At 47.2% G+C, this 13850-nt stretch overlaps 1 protein-coding gene across 1 annotated transcript; it reads left to right on the top strand.

Moving 5' to 3' along the window:
* Window positions 1–11766: 11766 nt before the first annotated feature.
* On the top strand, window positions 11767–12376 carry LOC110307552 (transmembrane protein 229B-like). The gene has a single exon (XM_029468168.1). It carries the CDS (start codon window positions 11873–11875, stop codon window positions 12374–12376), a length of 504 nt encoding a protein of 167 aa, XP_029324028.1. The 5' UTR covers window positions 11767–11872.
* The last annotated feature ends 1474 nt before the right edge of the window (window positions 12377–13850 follow it).

The raw sequence follows: 13850 nt of genomic DNA, 5'->3' as shown, positions 1-13850 counted from the left end.
CATTTACACATAAACATGCACATCACACACACACCTTGCTTGCCTGACAGCTGTCTCTTTGTCCCTGTCTCTCTGCCTTTCACTGTCTCTGTCTCTGACTTTCTCTGTCTCTTTATCTCTCTCTCATACACTCACACCCACACCTTGCTTGCCTGTCAGCTGTCCCTCTGTCCATTCTCCCAGAGTTTCTGCCTATCCTCCTTTCTTCTTTCCTGGGACAAAGCCAAGAACAGGTCTCTCTGTGATTTGCTTAGTAACTATTCTCTTGAGCCAAGCCAGCCCCTGGGTTCTGTCCTTCCTCCACAGCTACGGAGCGATTGCGTCTTCGATTTCACCACAGGTTTGCTGGCATGACCGCATGTTTACATGGGCAGAGGCTGTGATGGAAGGAAGCCGTGCTCCCTGGAGGACTAAGCCATCCAACCCTGATTCCTTGAGGGAGGAGGAGAAGGAGAAGGAAGAGGAGGAGGAGTCCATCTGAAGATGTGACGTCAGATTATCAACTAACAGGGCAGCTCTGCCAGGAGGAAGGTGAGGCTGGAGCAACAACAGGTCAGACAGAGCCGACCCTCCCTCCATGCCATGGCCCAGCTCTGTGAGGCGCGGAGGGGGCACAGTTCCTCCTCACACAGAAGTTACACATTAAAGCAATGTGAAGCCATCAACATAGACAAGGCCTATTCTACAGAAGCCTGAGGGATTAGTGTGTGGAATAGATAAAGAATTGAACGGACAGCACTCAAGAAGATGAAACACGCCTTCTCTACCACCATGTCTGCTTGCACACTGCCATGCTTCCAGCCATGAGGATAATGGACTGAAGCTCTGAAAGTGTAAGCCAGCCCCCATTAAATCTTTACCTTTTATGATTTGCCTTGGTCATGGTTTCACAGCATTGGGAACCCTAACTAAGATACCGAGTTTCCATTCTCCTCCTGCCTCTGGCTTATTTTGTATGCCAAGGGAGAACCCTAACACGCTCAACACTCAACACAAAGCAAGTCACTGTCATATAATCCCAGCACTGAAGACTGAGGCAAGAGAACCGGCAAGTTCAAGGCCAGCCTGGGCTACATAAAGTCTTTCTCAAACATGATATTTATAATAATTACCTAATATCTGTAACATGACCAACAATTATGTGAATAAATGTATCTCCCCTAGAGATGGAGGGAGAATAGTGATTTAGATAAACTACAATGTAGAGTTAAGTGATCATGTAACCACTCAATGTAGAGTTGAGTGAACTACGTAATGTGATTCTTTTTCTATCACAAACCAGGCATCCCTATACATACTCGTATGTTGTAAATGTTGAAATCAAAGAGAAAGCCCTATACATATCTAAAAATCTAGGGCATGCCAGGACGTCAAAGGCAGTTACCTGGGGTAGGAAAGAAGAGAGGATTGGGCAGTAGACAGATTAGTTTTTCTTTTTATTTATTTTTTAGATAATTTATTTTGTATGTCTCTATGATGGCATTGGATCCCCTGGAACAGGAGTAACAGGCAGTTGTAAGCTCCCATATGGGTGCTGGGGATTAAACTTGGGTCTCCTGGAAGAGCGGCCAGTGTTCCTAACTGGTGAGCCATCTATCTCTGCAGCCCAGATTACTTTTTCTTAATTCATCTCTGCATTATTTCATCTGCTAACACCATCACATAGTACTTTTAAAATTATGATTATTATTTGAAGAAGAGTCTCATTTAACCTAGGCTGCCATCAAATTTATTCTGTAGCTAAGCCTGGCCTTGAACCTCCTGCCTCTGTATTCCAAGTGTTGATTATAGGCCTGTATTACCATATCTAGGTTTATGCAGGGCTGGGTATTAAGCCCACTGCTTTATCATGATATTGCTATAGAAACTGAGTCACATCCCAGCTATTAAGCTTTTTCATTTTATTTCTTTTCATTTTCTTTTTTCGAGACCTGGCTGTCCTGGAACTCACTTTGTAGACCAGGCTGGTCTCAAACTCAGAAATACGCCTGCCTCTGCCTTCTGAGTGCTGGGATTAAAGGTGTGCGGTTCTTTATTTCTTTTTTTCCTCTCCTCCCCGCGCACCATGTGTTGGGATACATTCTTACTTTGTAGGGAAAGTTGGCATTGGACTCATGTTAATCCTTCTTTCTCAAGTACAAAAGTGACAGGTATATTCTGACATATTTAGCTTTACATACATAAAATAACTTTTAAAATAATAAATAAGAATTCTAAAAAAAAAAAGAAGAAGAAGAAGAAGAAGATGAAACACAAGCATCCAAACACAGAGAGGCAAAAAACTTCAGCATCTTTAGCCATGAGAGAAAGCAAAGCAAACCTGTGTTGCGATCTCTTCTTCAGTGATCCGGAAACAATGGCTGATTGCATTTCACATTGAGTGCGTTAAAGAACCCCTACAACGGGATGAAGATGTAACTCAGCCCAGTGACCATGGAAACCAGTGCAGAGGCTCCTTAGAAACTTAAAAATAGAACTTCCATGTGCTCCGGCTAGAACACACCCTGCTATACCCAAAGGAATCTAAGTCCACGTAACACGGAGGTACCTGCATGTCCATGCTCACGGCAACATTGTTCATAGAAGCTACAATGCGCTACAACCCAGATGCCCATTAATAGCTGAATCATTAGAGGGCTCAGTAGGCAAAGCACTTGCCCTACAGGCGTGTTCAGATCCCGGGCACCCATGCCCTTAAGACAAAGCAAAAGGAAGTACTATAGTAGCAGCATGTGCCAGTAACGTTAGCATGGAGGGTGGGGGTGGGGACAGAGACTGGAGACTGCGGGACCCCTGGGCTCCATAGCCAGCTGCTCCAGCTGCATGGGCAAGCTCCAGGTTCAGTGAGAGACCCTGTCTCAAAAAAGTGTGGCAAGTGTTTGATGGAGACACCCAAGGTTGACTTTGGTCATTAGGGGCAAAGAAAGAGACAAGGCTTGGAGACCTGCACTGTGAGCATCTTGTTCAGATGTTGTTTATCAAGCTATGGAAGTTCTGCCTCCCCCCAAACTGGAGGGAATTGAGCTCTCACTGGACAGCAGGGGGTGGCATGGAAGAATGAGAGTTTCCGGGTGTGAGCAGATCATAGCTGTGCTGATTTTAAGATCTGTCCTTGCACTTCTTTTTTCTCTTCTCTTCTTTTCTCTTCTCTTCTTTTCTTTTCTTTTCTTTTCTTTTCTTTTCTCTTCTCTTCTCTTCTTTTCTCTTTCTTTCTTTCTTTCTTTCTTTCTTTTTTTTCTTTCTTTTTTTTGAGACAGGGTTTCTCTGTATAGCCTTGGCTGTCCTGGAACTCACTCTGTAGGCCAGGCTGGCCTCGAACTCAGAGATCCACCTGCCTCTGCCTCCCCAAGTGCTGGGATTAAAGGCGTGCTCCACCACGCCCGTCCTTGTCCTTGCATTTCTAAAACACACACACACTGAATGTTTGTGGATGGTGCATTTGTTATCCTCCCCCTCTCCCCCAACCCCCCCCCCCATGTAATAAATACACTGACCAAAGCCACTGGCTCTGGTTTATTCTGGTCCACAGCTCAAGGGTAGAAGTTGTAGTGGTGGGTGACATCATATCTACAGTCAAGGGGGGAATGCTGGTGCAGGGCTTAATTTCACTTTAAAACATACTGTTTTATGTCGTGATGATGGTGGTGATTATGGGGGTGATGGTGATAATGATGGTGGTGATGATGATGGTGATGATGGTGATGATGACGGTGTGTGGGCATGTGTACTATGAGTATCTAGAGGCCAAATGTCAACTTTATGAAGCCAGTCCTCTCCTTTCTCTGACCTGGAGTTGCACCCAGGTCACCAAGCTCTCAGCAGGCTCTCACTGAGCCATTCCACTCACCCTCCTTCTGCATCTTATTCAGCTCACAGAATGGTGCCCCACTGAATGAGTCTTCTTGCCTCAGTTAACCTCGTCTAGATAATCCCTCAAAAGCACACCCAGAGGCCAGCCCCATGAAGATAATATCACCCAGTCATGCCCAGAAGCACGCCTCCTGTGAGATTCTAGATCCTGTCGACTTGACCGTTGAATAGTCGCCAGCACAGACAGGCTGCTAACTGATCTAGGATTGGCTCTGGAGAGAACCTGACTGGCGAGGCAGAAGGGAGGTGGGTGGGAGGAGAGCAGAGGCCCCACTGTGGAAGGAGGGCGATTAGAGAGTGAAGCTTGCGGACAAGCATGTGTGATAAGGTTAAGCTTTTCCTAGAACGACATCATTGCTTATTGGACATCATCTCTGCATTTTATTTACTAGATCCGATTGTTCTGGGTCCTAACCATATTGTATACACTTGAAGTAGTCACGGAGTGTGGGTTTCTCTCACTTCTGTCCCCATCCATGGAGGTACTGGATCACAGGGTCCTGTCGGCTGGAGCTGGGTGGACAAAGCGAAGCAGAGACGCCCTGGATATCCTGATATAGACAGTTTCAGGTCATTCTTGAGGACATGAGCTCAGAGATGGGGCACAAGCTTTTACTCAAAACCACAAACATCAAGTGGATTTCAATTTATCCCCTGTGAGGGTCTTGCTCAGGTGACACCATGAAGTGATGGAGGTGCACAGTGTCAATGCAGGGAATGGGTCCCTGTTCCTTTCCCAAGGATGGGGAGTGCCAGCCCAGGCAAGCTGTGGCCAAGTGACAGACTTCTGTCATGAGTCATTGCTCACATACTTACAGAAACACATACACACACACATGGGCATTAAACAACACATGTTCTCTCAGCCACATGTGCAAAGTTCCCTGTGTGTACTCTCATGTTCATATATAACTACACACATCCACACCCTCACACTTACATACAACACCTCACATACCACTCCATCCTCTGCCCATCCATCCCCTTTCCTCAAAGGCAAAGCAACAGAGCAGGGCTCTGCAGTGAGGAGGCCATGTAATGAGGAGGTCCTGCAGTGAGGAAGCCCTGAAGTAAAAGGCCTGCAGTGAGGGGGCCTGCAGTGAGGAGGCCCTGTAGTGAGGAGGCCCTGAAGTGAAGAGGCCTGCAGTGAGGAGGCCCTGTAGTGAGGAGGCCCTGAAGTGAAGAGGCCTGCAGTGAGGAGACCCTGCAGTGAGGAGGCCTTCGGTGAGGAGGTCCTGCAGTGAGGAAGCCCTGAAGTAAAAAGGCCTGCAGTGAGGAAGCTCTGAAGTAAAGAGGCCTGCAGTGAGGAGGCCCTGTAGTGAGGAGGCCCTGTAGTGAGGAGGTCCTGAAGTGAAGAGGCCTGCAGTGAGGAGGCCCTGAAGTGAAGAGGCCTGCAGTGAGGAGGTCCGTAAGTGAGGAGGCCTGCATCGAGGAGGCCCGGAAGTGAAGAAGCCCTCAAGTGCTGTGAGGATGAGGCCAAGTAGGTCCCCCTGATCATTCTGGGACTTACCCTGACAAGCCTGAAGCCTGGGACTCTTCCTCCCCAGCCTCTCACCACCTCTTCTAACTAGACCCACGCAGGGAATTGTAAGAACAGGAAATGGCTGTCCTTCCCGTTGAACTTGCCTGCTCTCTAGTTCTTGGCTGCTCTTAATCCTACCTTCCGGCCTAAGGCTTTGCCTCTTGGGGGTTATGCTCAATATTTTCTGCATAATGACCTGGATTCTGTTACAGGAGTCTCAGAGAGCTCCCACCCCTCAGCTGGTGAAGGAGGGAGGGCTCAACAACAACAACAACAACAAAAAAAAAGACACACAAGGAGTACAGGCTTTGCTGGAAATGTTAGTTAGAACAGTCTTTAAACTGAGGGAGAAAGAGAGCCAGGGAGTAAGGACGTGGCTTTGGTGATGTCACCTCAGAAGGTGAATGACCGTTGTGCTGGGAGCAGTCTGGTGAGAGGAGAAACTTGGTGGTATAAGTTCTGCAGACTGGGAAGGCAAGTTCAACGGGAAGGACAGCCATTTCCTGTTCTTACAATTCCCTGAGAAGCCATGGAATGCGCTCTCTCTCTCTCTCTCTCTCTCTCTCTCTCTCTCTCTCTCTCTCTCTCTCTCTCTCCAGCAATAGGATCAGACTCATTTAGTGAAATGTTTTCTGCTTAAGCATGAATATCAGAGCTCTGGGTTCAGATCTACCTCTATAAGCGCATAGAGACTGGCTGGGGCAGGACGCCAACCTCTGACCTCCACTCAATGCACACAGGGTACACAAACATGCTTTCAAATAGAAGCAAAAGCAGGCCCTAAGAATGTGTCGTTAGGATAGGATGTAGCTCACTGATAGAGCGCTTGTCTGGAAAACATGAAGTCTTGGGTTTGTTTTCTAACAGGGAAAACAAACAGCTTTATAAAAGCAAGGTGCTTTTCTGGTTTGCATAACAAGTTCCAAGCCAGCCAGGGCTTTGCAGTAAGACTCTGGCCGACAAAGATAGGTAGATAGATAGATAGATAGATAGATAGATAGATAGATAGATAGACAGATGGGTAGATAATAGATAGATAGACAGACAGATAGATGTTTCCTTCCGTTCAGATGTTCATATCTTCTCAGCTGTCCCCTCGATGTTTTCCGAACAGACGCTCGGGCTCACCTTTGCTCTCACCTAACCTGGCACCGTTTGGTCCTTCTACTCTGCCACCTCAAAAAACTGCGTTTCTCTTTGGTTGAACCCTGCGGGTGTCTACCCTTGAGGATGGCTGGCACTGAATGGCAAACAAACTGAATCCGATCTACAGCAGGGTAGGATGGGCATGTAGCTCACCTGTGCAATCTGCACGTGATCCCCTGGAGAAACGGTGTGTGAGTGGTCCAGGTTAACATTTCCAGCTACTCCACAGCTGTGCTGTATATATAAACATACACACACGCACGCACGCACACGTATGCACGTACACACAGAGTACTGTGTGGGGCCTCGCACGCATGTATGTGCGTCGGGCTGGTGTACTTCAACTGTACCATACACTCTAAGGCCCTGAGTTCCATCTCCAGCACCACAAATAAATCTAACAAATCAACTCTGAAAAGATTCATACAACCAAGCCTTGCCTACTTTGGTTAGAACATGGTTGGCCAAAATCATCTCGAAGAAAGCTTGCTTTACAGTAGAGTAGTAGAGAAGTCCTGTAATTCATTGACGACTACCGTGAAAGCCAACAGAGGTTGTATGCCTACGTTTCTGCGGCGTCAGGAAATTGTAAGATGAGCCACTGTCGAGTGGGTGGCCACCTATGCATTCCACAGTAGAGGAACTTGGTAAAGTAGCACACATGGGAGACTGAAGGGATGGCACAGAGGTTTTAAAAACCCTCAAAGAAGGTCTGAATGTGAATCCCCAGCAACCACAAAAATCTGGGTGTGGCTATGAGTGTTCCTATAACCCAGTGCTTGGGTTGAGGGTGTCAGAGACAGGAGACCATTGGGGCTCAGGGAGACCCTCTCTGGAATAAGTGAGAGTGAGCAGGCAGGACACCTAATGCTCCACTCATCCCCCTCACCACTACCATCAGCGCATGCATGTACCACACACCACTTAATAAATAAAGTAAGACACAGTCCTGCTTCCAAAGTCAGGACCTCGTAGATCTTGGCCTCCTTCAGCCCACACAAGACAAGACTCAGCAGGATGGACTGTACTGAGGGTGGCACCCAGTCTCACGGGGACTTCCTTGACTACAGAGCAGCAGGATGCAGCCATCTGCCTGCCCAGGACTCCATGGCAACCGTGTGGCTTGCATGATGGGAGACTTGCAAAGGGTAGCCTGGCTCCCTCTCCCCAGCTTGGCTGCTTCTTCCTGGATTCTGTGCAGAGGGATTTCCAAAGCCCGGGTTCCATCCCCAGTACCACATAAACCAGGTGTGACAGTCCATCCTTCAACCCCAGCGTTCAAGTGATGGAGACAGGAGGAACAGAAATTCAAGGTCATGCTGGACTACATCAAGAGTTTGAGGCCAGCCTGAGCTCCATAAGAACCTGCCTAAAACAAACAAACTGGTTTAGGGAGGTGGTTCAGCCCTTACCACCAGGCCTGACTTTCATACCCAAAGCTCACACGATATAAGGGGAGAACTAACTCAGAAGGTTGTCTTCTGACTTCCATGTGCACACCAACACACACACCATAATATAAATAAATAAATGTAAAAAAATTTTAATCAAGCAAACAACAGCAAGAAAGAAAGAGAGATAGGAAGGAAGGAAGGAAGGAAGGAAGGAAGGAAGGAAGGAAGGAAGGAAGGAAGGAGTCAACAACTGCTGCTAACTCTGGCTCTCTCTCAGGCTGGGGCTACAGCTCAAGGATAGAACACAGGTTCTGCATGTACAAGGCATAGGCCCTGTCCTTGCTAACTGTACAGTTCCACAGAGGCTGTGAGTGATCTATCTCCATCGCTAGCTCTCTGGGCTTCTCTGCAGGCTATCCCTCTCCTTCTTCATCAGTGGTTATTAGCAGGGCTGTTCTCTCTTCATGGCTGAGTGTGAAGGGCTACACACTCAGCGCTTGTCTTCCATCAGCGGCTACTGCTATTTCTTGCTCATGAGTTGCTAGGCAACGGCGCCCATTCTTCTTGTCTCCATTCCGAATTTTCTTCTTATTTATTTATTTTTTTATATCTCCTCCTTGCATGGCTATTCTCTGCAATACAGAATTCCGACACTAGAGAAAGCAGATGCTCCCTTTAGCGATCTTCAAGATCTATTTATACTTCAAAAAAAAAAAAAAAGAATTCCAATCCTGTCTTCTTTAGCAAGGCTCAATTTCTTCCTGTCTTCCCATAGGAGCCAAGGTTCCTAGCCTGCCCCAGTTGCACAAACAGAAGAGCAGTATTTCTTTAACCTTCTATTCATCAGCCTCGCCATGTCCTTTCATTCTTCCAAGATGTTCTGACTTCCTCATATCTCATTTCTTTCTTTTCAAGATACAAAGCTGTCTTGGACACACGCCACAGCCTAACACACGTTCTGCTCTTAGAGAGACTTGATATCCCCACAGGGAAAGGACCCCACCTGCATTCTGACTGCTATGGTTCAGATGTGGTTTGTTTCCCAGGGGTGTATGTTGGGAACTTGGCCATCATCCTGACAACGTGAGAGGTGGTGATACTTACGGAAATGGAGTCTAATGGTAAGTCCTCGAGTTGTTGAGACTTGCCTGTGGAAGGAAGTTCTTGTCTCCTGAGTTCTCGCCAAAGTCTTTTTCTGATTTCTCTTTCAAAGCATGATCTCTGACTCCCTCAGCTGCCTGTCTTCCACTGTTGAGTTCCCAGCCAGAGATTGAGCCAATAGGACCTTCCAGGTTCTAACACTACAAGCTGAAGAAACCTCTTCTTCATAAATTGTCTGCATCAGGTGTTTTGTGACAGCAATGAAACCAGACTAATACACTCTTCATCTCTAACCCTTTGACCTTGAGAGGAAGCAAATTTAAAGTAGCTCACTAGATCCCCCAACAAGTCTATGCAGTATTCTCCTTTGTCCTCTCTGAGATGTGTGCAAATGTGCAGGTACAAGTTCATACTCCTGATTATTTATCTAGAAGACAACCTCTCAACTGCTTCTTCTCCCTGGCTCAGTCCCCCTGGACTTCAATTCTCTGAATCAGGCAGCCCTGTGCTTTCAGACATCTGAATTCTTGCTAGGGTGACTATTGTTTTAGAACAAGTTTGAGATTGCTTTCTGTTGCCACCAGAGACAGTTTAGGGAAAGAAGGGATTTATTTGGCTTACACTTCTAGGTCACAGTCCAACATTGAGGGAAATCTGGGCAAGAACTCTCAACCAGGAACTTGAAGTAGAAACCACGAGGGAACACTGCTTGCTGACTGGCTCACTGACTTATGCTTAGCTACTTCTCCTAGATAACCCAGGAACACCTGTCCAGGGAATGGTGCTGCCCACAGTGGGCTGAGCCCTCCCACATCAATTAACAATCAGAGCGATCTCCTGCAGACATGCTGCTAGACCAATCCAATCTAGGCAGTTTCTTACTTGAAGCTTCTCTTCACAGAAGGCTCTAGGCTGGATTAAGCTGAGAGCTGAAGATGTTTTTATGACATTAAGAAACATAATATGTAATAATTGTTATAGAACTGGAAACACGGCCCAGTGGTTAAGAGCACTTGCTGATCTTCAAGAGGACCAGGTTTGACCTCTAACACCTTTGTTAGGCAGCTCATAACTGCTTGTGACTCCAGATCCAGGAGACCCAATGCTCTCAATGGCCTTCCCAGGTACCCTCACATATGTGGCACACACACACACAGACACACACAGAGAGCGACACAGACACAGAAACATAAAATTAAAATTGCAACACATCTTTTAAAATAGTTCTCATGTGGTATATATGTATTTTATATTGTACATGGATTTTATGTATTTGTCTGTGTAGTAGATGTGTTATTTGGAATTATGTATTATATGAATTTCTTGTTTCCCTGCTGCATAAGTGCTATTATTTATATTATTTAAACAAAACAGCGATAGAACTATTAAGATAAGCAGTAACAGTACTTATGGTAGAATTAATTAAATAATTACCTCTTGGGTGTTTTTTTTTTTTTCTTTTTTTGGCTAAGATCATGCACAGTTAAGCAATCAATATGCATGAGAAAGACACAATGAACACTTTTATAATATTCCTTCTGGGTTTTGATATGGTAGTTTAACATCTTACTAAAAATTTAAATTCTGTAAGTTGTAATAGCTATATTCTTATGTAATAGTTTTACAAAAAAGATGGTAAAGGCTGAAGAGACGGCTTTGCAATTAAAAGTGCCTGTTGCTCTTCCAGAGGACCCCAGTTCTGTTGCCAGTAGCCAAACGTGTGCCTCACAACGCTTGTAACTCCAGCTGCAGGGATTCTAACAACCTGCCTGTCCTCTTTGGGCTCCTGTGCACACAGAGACACATACCTACTCATACTTAAAAGCAAAAATAAATTTTTAAAAGATTATAGATACAGAAGGAAAATTTAGATGGAGAGTGTCTAGATTTCAAAAAAAAACCCAAGCAAATAAAAAATTATGTTATTTCTATCCCACAAAACAGTAGGAGGCCTTCCTTCCCTGTTCCCATCTATGGCCACTCTTCTCTGAGTGCCTGCAGCCTGTAGATATCTTTTCCTTGGATGGTGATAAGAACGAATGCCTCGGGGTATTCGTTGTGCTTTGGTCATAAACAGAGCAAACAGAGACCGGAAGTCACTGTGTTGTGGGTTCTGCAGGAGCAGAGGTACTCTGGAGAGGCACAGTCCCAGAGGCTCTGTCCCAGGATTGCTTCTCACTGCTGACACGCCTTTCCTGTCACTATCACATAGGCTGATGATGCCTGGGCATCGGCCCACCCTATTGGGCAAGTTTCTTGCAGATCAACATGAAGATGAACTTTCATAAGTTAATGCTGTTTAGATGAATTAATGACTTTATGGAATTCCCAGTTTGATTCAAATAATTTTAGGCAGAAAGGTTAAGGGAATGGTTTTAGTTGTTTTTTTTTTTTTCCAGAAAGGTGAACGTAGTTAGAATCAAACATACAGGCTTTTTGCCTGCTTGCCCTCACTCTCACTGGCACGTTCATCTATCCTGCTGCTAAGTCATTCTTTACTGCATTAGAGCCTACTTCTACTGGATCCTGATGTACACTGAAGACCAGGCAAGACATCCAGCCTTGTGGACTGAACAGCTATTGGATCCTTGGACCTTCTGTTAGGAGATAGCCATCTGTGGACTAGCTGGACCACAGCCTAGACACATGAAAGCCATCCTTCAGCCAGTCAAGAATTAACTGAGCACTGGTGTGAATGCTTGTCTACATTTCTGAGAATGGCGTCAAGGTCCAGTCTGATACCAAGACGAGGTTAAATTGGGACACAGCTGAACAGTGATCCTGATGTCTGTTCCCAGCCACGCAGTCAAGACTGTGATAAGAGGCCCCAGTTGTTACCATGGCTTCTGCCGAGCCCCTGACAGCGCTGTCCCGTTGGTACCTATATGCTATCCACGGCTACTTCTGCGAGGTGATGTTTACAGCGGCCTGGGAATTTGTGGTGAATTTTAACTGGAAGTTCCCGGGAGTCACGACTGTGTGGGCCCTCTTCATCTATGGCACCTCCATCCTGATCGTGGAGCACATGTACCTGCGTCTGCGTGGCTGCTGTCCTCTTCTGGTGCGCTGTGTCATCTACACACTCTGGACCTACCTGTGGGAATTCACCACCGGCTTTGTCCTACGCCAGTTCAACACCTGTCCCTGGGACTACTCCCAGTTCGACTTTGATTTCATGGACCTCATTACCCTGGAGTATGCTGTGCCCTGGTTCTGCGGGGCCCTCATCATGGAGCAGTTTATCATCCACAACACCCTCCGCCTGCGCTTTGACAAGGACGCAGAGCCTGGGGAAGCTGCCAGCCCACCAGCCCTGGCCAATGGCCACGTCAAGACCGACTGAGTCAGAAGATTAATGTGAGGACCTGAAGTCTCTCGTAGGATCCCATGAACAGAGAAAGAGAGAGACCAAGCTGATGCGGTTACCCCTTGGTTCAGCACAAGCCCTGCCCCCAACTGGGTCTTAGCTCAGTAGGGCAAACACAACCACATATGGTGGGCAGTGGGATGGTGTTGGGGAGTTGGGCAACAGAAGGACTTTGAGACTCATCCATGGCTCTCAACACATCCTGGGGACTGGGAGCTGGGTGGTGAACAATTGGACATTGATGGATGACTTTGGAAGCAGCAGACCCGTCCTAGCTAAGGGACATGAACTCTGGGGCCACGGGTGAGAGGCAAGGTCTGAAAAGGCCTTGGCTGCTGTTGGGGGCCACCACCCCACCTGCCCCCTGGCTTCAGCTGGGCTTTGGCTGGTTCCATTAGGCAATATTCAGGTGCTTGCTTACAACCAATACCTCACCAGGGGCCTCTGAGCTGCAGCCTGAGAGAGACCAAGTAGCCAACTGGGCTGCTTGGTGGCACTGGTGGTGTGCAAAGGCTGGGAAGACTTCCTTTGGCTCCTCTCTGACCCACGTCTCGCCAGCGAAAACGCACGCAGGCCACTCGGATCCTTCTGCAGTAAAGCTTTAATACATCTCGAGAGATAGATGATCAGCTTCAGGAGAGGAGACCTAGAGAGCAGAAAACCCTTCCCTTTTATAGGCTTCGAAAAAAACGGTTGGAAACGTGCACCACCCAGATTGGCTGCTCACTATCAGTCAGTTAACGCCACGAGAGAGGCAGGGCTCAGGTAATGGTAATACCTGAGATAATACCCTGACGCCTGCTCACACTTACGAGCAATGGATGTCAGCGCCATCTTGTAACAGCGACTGTGAGGGCGGCTCCTCACACCTCTCCTTCTCCCTCTCCCAGGGCCCCATGCTGCTCCCTTGGCCTTCTGGGGGCCCCTGTGGTGCTGGATTCCTACCAACCTTGGGCTTTTGGAGGTTTCAATCCCCATGTGTTCGGTGGAGTTTCCCCTTTCTCTTATATTCAAGATATTTACCATTAGCAGGCAGCCCTTTCCTCTGTGTCAGTCACCATACCTCCCCTGCTCCCAGCTCCCTATAGAACACAGCAGTGGCCAGAGGCACAGCTCTGAAGTGGACCCCACCTGCCTTGCTGCAGCCTTCCCTCCACCTTCGTCTGATGACTGGGGGGTGCCCTGTCTCCCTGGCCCAGGGATAGTAGTCTGGTGCCCCTTGCCTGAAGAGGTCCTACTGAAAACGCATAGCATCCCTATAATGTACAGCGAGGCCCAGAGGTGTACAGTGGATCCACAGTGGGGAAAAAAGGCAGAGTTTTAGGTCCCATTTGCCCATATGGTTTATTATTTCAGCCAGTTAACCAGTATGGCTTCCTGTGAGCTAGAGGAGACCCATAGAGAACAAGGCAGATACAGAAGACCATGGAAGGCTCTTTAGAGGCCCTTT

This window comes from Mus caroli, chromosome 13, assembly GCF_900094665.2.
Source record: "Mus caroli chromosome 13, CAROLI_EIJ_v1.1, whole genome shotgun sequence".
In the NCBI taxonomy this organism is placed as follows: Eukaryota; Metazoa; Chordata; class Mammalia; order Rodentia; family Muridae; genus Mus; species Mus caroli.
The sequence above is the reverse complement of the archived record's forward strand: the minus strand, read 5'-3'. Positions and strand labels throughout refer to the sequence as shown.